Source organism: Amia ocellicauda, chromosome 7 (genome assembly GCF_036373705.1).
Source record: "Amia ocellicauda isolate fAmiCal2 chromosome 7, fAmiCal2.hap1, whole genome shotgun sequence".
Taxonomy (NCBI): domain Eukaryota; kingdom Metazoa; phylum Chordata; class Actinopteri; order Amiiformes; family Amiidae; genus Amia; species Amia ocellicauda.
Genome location: NC_089856.1, coordinates 26,539,507 through 26,547,574, shown reverse-complemented (window position 1 = coordinate 26,547,574; position 8,068 = coordinate 26,539,507). Strand labels below are relative to the sequence as shown.

The 8,068-nt window shown below is 36.3% G+C and overlaps 1 protein-coding gene across 2 annotated transcripts in view; it reads right to left on the bottom strand.

Annotated features, from left to right (window-relative positions):
- Window positions 1–4,975: 4,975 nt before the first annotated feature.
- Window positions 4,976–8,068, bottom strand: part of LOC136753088 (phospholipase D1) — a 62,035-nt gene continuing 58,942 nt past the window's right edge. For both annotated transcript variants that reach the window (XM_066708916.1, XM_066708915.1), the window contains exon 26: window positions 4,976–7,670. In XM_066708916.1, the coding sequence (XP_066565013.1) occupies window positions 7,446–7,670 (225 nt within the window). In that variant the 3' untranslated portion in view covers window positions 4,976–7,445. The remainder of the gene's footprint in view (window positions 7,671–8,068) is intronic.

Sequence of the window (8,068 nt, the reverse complement as noted above, 5' to 3'; positions counted from 1 at the left end):
TCCAGAGTTCAAATCTAAATAATGTAATATAAATATACATATTTATATGTACCATTTATATATCCTCATACCAATAAATGGCGATTAGTTCTTGCAAATTGCTTGCTCCCCAAGTACGCTTGGTGCACTTTGTTGGAATTATTATAAGTAAATATTCCCCATGTACCTTTTGTCTTTCACATATTGTATAGTATGTATCACTACTGCTACTGGGAACTCTTACTGTGGAAAGTGTCTGTGCACACACACTGTAACTCAAAAAAGATTAGCTAGTATCTCATGGTTCTTCATCTTTGACTCCAGTGCAAATTCCTGACATGTACATAAGACTCATATAAAGAAGCTTATATCTATCATGCATAATAGCAGATGTGGACTAGACCTGAAATATGATTTAAAATTCAAGCAAAACAGCAGCAGCTTACCCTTTAAGTAAGATTGTCTACAGACAATGAATATTTATTGCTGTGATTGATTAAACACACATATAGTTGTTTGGGTTCCATAATAGAAAGCTTCACAGTAACAATGCCAATCACATCCTATTGTCCCTTACCTTTTGGTTCAGCTGACATGAATGAATGTCACAAGAGCCTAGAGTGGTTACCATGGTGTCATTAAAGAAATACGCTTAAGTTACAGCTTGGCCAGTAGGGACCTTGGTGACTTTCAGTCTGTAGGTCACAACCCTTTTATGTAAGCATTGAGCTTGAGAAGTCTTAGAAACACTGATACCTAGAAAGTGCTGAAAGAAATAACCACAAACAATGCAGAGTCTTCTGTAGTTTTGTTGTGGCTCAATTAATATAATTAAGATTGTAAGTTTTAAAGTAATTTAGTCTTTAGTTTTTTACACATACAACACATACTCTGGAATGAATGAATTAATTAAAGTGGAGGATCAAGGGATTGGCATCATTCATTTCTGGATATTTATGTTCTCCTTCCCAAGATCCCACTTTTGTCTGAGCTACTAGTTGCAATTGATTTTTACACTCTTCCCTTCCTCTTCAAACTATTTCAGCCCGATTGTGATTCAAATCATGTTAGAATGCTACAGTATTGACAGGACAATTTCTCCTGCACAAATATCAGACTTACAAACATTACCAAATGCCCTGACACAAGCCTGCCTTGTCTGGTAATGGATTATATCCAAGGTAGTGTGCTTTGTAGAGGTTGTATTTTGTGAAGGGCACCGTGCCCAACAGTAGATACAAGAACTTGAGAAGCAATGTTGTTTTTATGGAATTGTAAGGTAAAAAACCCACTGACGTCCAGGGTGGTGCCCACTGTAAGAATATGTGCTGACTGCACTTCGTGAGAATTAGTTGAGAATTTTATAGTTCACAATTATAATGACATGGTAGTTGCATTGTAAGTAGTGAAAAATGCAAATCATATATTGACTTGGCAAAGGCATAAAAACCCCAGTAGGTTTTACCCCTAGAGCTATTCCCATTCAGTCACACCCAGACAGTTTCATGCTTAACAGACAGACAGTTTCAAGTATTGCTTCTGGCTGGCTTAAAATATATGGGGCTTGGCATTCACAACAATACACTTGTCTCTGGCACCTGTGTCAAGGACTGTCTATTGTACACCCTATAACATCGACATGGGAGATTAAATGAAATTATTTGGAAAGTAAATGGGGTATGAGTCTTGACACATTATGTTCCCACTGTCAAAGAATAAAAGGCACGAATATACTTTGTATTTACTTTACTTTGAAGTAATGATGCAAGTCACTTCTTGGGTTTTAGACCCTTGCTTGGAACTTTATTCCACCATCCACACACTAAATTCAACACAGTAAGATTTTGCTCATTAGAAATCTACCAGCAAGTACTTGTTTTTGAATTTAAAACGGTCAGATGAGTAAATGTGATGACTATATGCATTATATGTTGATATATGGAATAGTAAACTTCAGTAATCCAACTTGTCTAAACTGGCATCATCTCTTGTAATGTAGATTCCATGAGTGAATATTTGGGGAGAAAAATTACTTCATGATATTTGAATCTGCCAAGCGAGACTTGCAGATCTATATATTTTTTCTATGTGTGGTTGTAATAACTTGTTCCAGGAATGTCAGAGATAAGAGGAGATCACCTCCAGGGGATTAATAAAGCATCTTTTTGCAGGCTGACTAAGAAGAGGTCAAAGGTCAATGTATACCTGGGTGGATAGGCTCCCAGCGGATGTGACAGCCCCATCTCTGCAGAGCCTGAGAGGTCAGCTGTTCAACACTTAGTTGGCAAGATCTGCCTACTTCTAATAACACAGGCCACTCAAGAAAAAGCTTTCAGCCACAATGAAGATCCTGCATTTTGGATTTTACAAAATAAAAAGAATGTGATGAATTTGAAGAGGGATTTCTCTTCACTGGGTGCTATGTTGTTCCCAGCACAGCCAAAGCTAGTGTCTAGTGTAGAATTTGTAGGATTGGGTCTAGATAAATATTAGACCTCTATGATTGTAAAGATTGTGGTGATTTCACTTTTATTCACCATAAATAAAATGACTGGCAAAATACAAAATTCATTTTTTTGGTTTAAATATCACTTCCCCTTGAATGTTATTCAGAGTTTGCACGAGTAAACTTGTAAAGGGGAATGGATGGAGAAAAGACAGACACACTGGGGAGAAGCACACATCTTCGCTGTCCTGAGTAAGTAAGGTCTGTGTCCATTCTAGATGCAGAAACAATAGCTTGGCTGTCCAAGAGACTGAGCCTTAGATTAAAGATACACTTCTGTATCAGCAGTATCATTTTTAAGACGAGTCATGTTTTCAGTGGCCTGCTGCTTCAACAGATGTGCTCGAACGACTCCACCATTGAACCATGGCAGATTTGCTTATCGGTTTTGTTGTTACAATAAGTGGAAGGCAAAATACCAACCAGGGATGCAGGGGGAACCGCTAGAGTTTAACGTCAGATGATATCTGACAAGACTGAATATATGAGACATGCATAAAACACAGGGACAAACACACCACAAGCACAATAGCTCCACCTGCTGGCAGACTTCAGAGGACACTATCAGTGTCTCCAAGGGGACAAAAACTAAACTAGATTGCCTTGTGTGACAGGATTGAGAGTTTCAGACACCTACACAATGCAATATAACAAATATCTATGTGATAGGATTAATTTTCCAATGTGCTGATGTATGTGCTTACACTGAGTTCTGAATTTAAACTTTATAATACACTTTCAGAAAACATAAAACGCTTTGAAGTAAATAATGCACTGCATCATCTTATTTTGTCAGTCTGTCCTCAAATCTAAACTTCTTTAAATCCCCAAAACTGCCCACCATTTCGCTCACGGCAAGCACCCAGAAAAAGAGATAGAGCATATGGATAATGAATAATTCACATTAATTCAGCAAAAAAAAAGTCCTTAGGTTAGAACAGAAATTCATTAATTGCAACAAAGCAAAATACCCTGACCTAGTTCAAAGGCAAACATCCATTTTCCAAGAAAATGATTCCTTTGTCAATTTAATGGCTCATGTATACATTTTTCTGTTAATGTATTCCGATTCCTCCAAATTAACCATTAATCACCATTGTTTGTTTTTTTTAATATATACAATATCTGGTTTAAATGCACAAGCGCACAACTTGGAAATGGCAAACTGAAGAAAAAATGTCTCTCTTTTAGTCCTACCTGCATTATTTATATTGCTGTGCATTTCATTACTGAAATCTATATGAAAAGTCCTTGATCCAAGGTATCCATTTGATTTATTTGACATGACTCACTGTAACCATCATTTTAAAGCAAGACGCTATTCATTTGTACCTTTTGTTCTTACCCATGCCATGTTGAACACGATTCTATAATTTTACACCATTATCAGTCATTAATAAGACATGCACTACCACAGATTGATAGCCACTGAGGTCACTGAGATAATCTTACTTGATAATTATAAAAGGTAGCTTAGGCAACCATTACAAATAGGCACTAGCTCTTTTTTTTTTTTTTTTTACATACTTTTGCTCAAAGGACATCAGTAACTAGTTCTCCTGATCTGATATCTCTTCTAATGAATCCTATTGAGATCAGGAGGGGGGGGGGGGGGGGGGGGAAGAGAGAAAAGAAGGCTGCTTTTTTGAAAATTTGCATTTAAATTGGTCTCTGATAAAGATATTGCATATTCTTAAAAACCGACTACATTTAATAAGCCATCAGGCAATAATTGCAGTTTAATGCCAACAGTTTGAAAAGGCAAGTGCCGGATAAGCCTAATTTGTATCTGTAATGTCTGACAGTGCCTATTTAGTGAAAGTCTGGATAATTATGGCCATGCTACCTTCTGTGCCACACATTTGTGGTTTAAACATACAATTTTAATTGATAAAATGTGAGAAAAACATTTCAGAAGCCTATCTGAAGAGCTAAAGCAGGCCAGAGTGCTTTTCAAATTTAATTTAAATGTATTGTTTTTTTAACTCTTGTGTATCCGATTCTAAAGCTTCTCCTACGGTCATATTACATTCACGCTTAGTTAAGGTTCAAAATCTAAAATATAAAAAAAGGATTACTTATAACCATAGCTTAAAGTCATCTGTAATGAAGCTTGCAGGGTATTCATTTTGTGTAGCTGTATTGCACTTCTCCAGGAAAGTCAGACTTTTTTCAAAATTAATAAGATACACTAGTTACAAAGAAACTTGCAAGTCTTTTCAATGGATCTATGCTTCTGCGATGGGGGACGACGACGACAAACAGTATAAAGATTTTAAAAGGCACCTTCATGGTTTACTGGCAGATGAATAACCATTGGGCCATGAGTTCATCCCTCTTCCTGTGGCACTTGATTGTTCTTCTGGTTGTACGATAACATTGGCAGACTTGGATACTGTGTCCTTAATGACCCATGTAGTAGCACAAGCACTATGTCTAGTCAGGCTTATACTTTACATAAAGTACAAAATAAAAACAGACAAAAAGAACTCATGATATACAACAATGCTTCATTTTAGGAACAATGTGATTTAAAAGTATCAATTTCTTTCTTTAGAAAATGTAATGTATATATATTTTTATAGTCTTTTAGATACACACAGCTATTAGCCCTTCACAGAAGGCGTACAGAGTCAGGTAAGATGGTGCCAAACTGGGTCACTTACTGTTTAATGGAATTTCATGCTAGTTACCCAGTTTATCTTTTCCTGGTGAGATATCAAGTGTGTTCTAGCTCTTACAATACAAATACAAATAAGCAAGGCATTTCAAATTACATCAGAACTACTGAACTGAGAATAACACAATGCCCTGTCAACTACAACTGACCAAACCATTAATTGGAAATGGCAGGTCCTTGATGACAGTCGGCTGTAGTTGTATCACAAAATATGACATTAAACTTCTTCCATAAGTGACAAAGCTATCATGACTCCAGGAAATGTTAATTTACCATAGGTGAGGGTGACATTCAACAGATTGTCAGACAGATTTTTTCTTAAGCAAAATGTCACAAGAAAAATGGTTACAGATCATAGACAGATCAATACTATGTGTAGTTAAATCTTACAACAGGGTCTTAAAATGCTTTTAACATTTCAGTTACAGCTTTACATTAATAAAGTTGCAAGATTCACAAGTTTATATTTCAGTTAAACGTGATCATTACATTAAACTCTTTCAATTTCCTAAAGACTAGATGCACTGTGCAAAAATGCAATTTATGGGAAACTAATAATGCAACGCATGAAACATGGAAAGACAAAAACGAGGAAAAGGAATGCTCAAGCCCTTAAATTGTCTGCGTAAGAGGAAAATTGAGGATTGATAGAACAGCATAGCAATTCCTCTCAGGTAATACAAACAACCTTCATCATCCTTCTAACTTATCTCCATTAGGATACCTCAACCAATAAATGTTTCTCCCAACCAGTAAAGTGTTGATCAGATTCAGCACATATAGTGAATACAAGTCTTTCCTTAAACTGACACAACTACTTTTGTTGCTTGTGCCGATACTTTTCTGCTAATATTAAGTTTGAAAGCTTGAAACTTTAAAATTAAACTTATCATAGGCAAAAAACAGACCGTTTCATCTACAAATAGGTTTTAATTTATACTTCTATAACTTACAATTGTGGTTTGAACTATTCATACCTTGCTTCCTTAAAACAATATAAATATTCACAAAACCCTATTAAATCAGGGATATATTTTTTTATCCTATATTCCAGTTAATTTAACCGAGTTAAGACTGCCACAGGGATTAATGTAGTTCTTCATTCAATTATGCTACACATACACAAACAGATTTCTACAGTATGTACATTAATACCATCCTATAATCCAACTAATCTTGTAAATAGGTGTGCTGCTCATTCAAATACATTTTATGGGTTAGTGTGTCCCAGTATTAAAGAGCAATGTCAGGAAGGATGAATGTTGCTTTTAACCTACAGCTCAACATTCAACATATACAAATCAAACTTGGAAAATGCCATGGTGGTATTAAAGCGGGGGGAGGTGGGAAAAGTGGATGAACATTTCTCGGAATGATTTGCAAATGAATGGCATTACTGCATATCGATACTTCAAGCTCATTTGTGAGTGTCCACAGAACAGTGGTTAGAGATTGTCTTCCGATGGCCTTGTAGTAGACACACTGAAAGACATTTGTAAACCTTCAGTTTTAGCTTTCCCAGACAATAAGGCACAAACAGCATTAAAGAAAAATGTAAATTGTCTTCAATAAGGGAAATTTGTTTGAGCTAAATCCACTGCCTGAAAAATATGGGAAATCTATGTTCAACTATTTGTCTTATACATTTGTCCAGTGAAACAGGCTCTGGTAATAAATACTGTCCTGTGTACTTATTTTTTAGAAAAGCCTTGTGATCTTCAAGAAAATGATTCCAACATGGGAAAACGAACAAGAAAAACAAATAAAGGAACATTTCCACAAATGATCAGATTTCATGCAATACTTGACATTCAACATTTCTTCCCGAAAGATACCTGAATTGAAAAAGTGCCCTTTCCCTCATTACACATGGTCATGGAACAAAGGATTACAATTCAGCATGGTGCATCTTCTTACAGGCAAAAAATAAATAAAAAAATCTAGTGTTATATTCCAACATATAAAAAGACAAGTTAATAAAATACAAAATAAATCAGAAGAGTGCCAGTTGACAGACTTAATAGATAATGGTTAATAATTATTCCCTCATTAGATACAGTATATGAGAATGAGAACTACAGTTCCATTTCTTTGTTGTCCTCTTCAATGGAAAAAAGCTCCTCACTTTAGGTTGTCTGGTGTCTGTACATTCAAATAAATGTATTTAAATATTTTTTATTTTTTACAGGTAAGAATTAGCATCATTCCCGGACTGGCAGTTATGTGCAGCAGTTCTAGTCAGTGGGGTGGAGGACTTGCTAGCAATGAGCGAGGTCCAGATCAAGTCCAGGTTTCTGTGGGGACCATAGCCTCCTTTGTCCCGACTGAAGGCATAAGATTCTCCTCAGACAGGAAGTCGAGGGGGAACTGCACTAGGAAGCCCCGGATCTTCTTCAGCTCCTCATAAGCTCGTGCAGGGTCTTCTGTCCCCATGCCAGGCTTCTGGAGGAATTCCCGCAGCTCAGTATTGTTCCTAACAACGCTGGAGGGCAGGCAACGGAAAACCTGGCAAAACCAGAGAAAAGTAAAAAAAAAAAAAGCATAAATTATGAGCTAAAGCTGCAAGGTGTAGTAAACTAAAGTCATTGTACATTTCTGAAAAAATCAGCACGAGCTAGCTTTAAGTCAATTAACTCATTCTAACAGTTCTAACATTCAAGGGTAATTTTTAAGTAACTCTGAGAGAATATTTCCCCTTTCCATTGGTAAAAAAATTAATATTGTTTGCTCCAAATTAATGTCTACCTGCTGACCTTGTTAGCAGTACACAGCGCACTGCAGGGCTGTTTCAGGGAAAGGCTGCCAGGAGCTGCTTTACTAGACATGTCAGCTCTTGATTGGTTTTGAAACAATGAAAGTCCAGGTTTATCAAGTTTCATCAGGAGGAAAATACAGCATCCAAT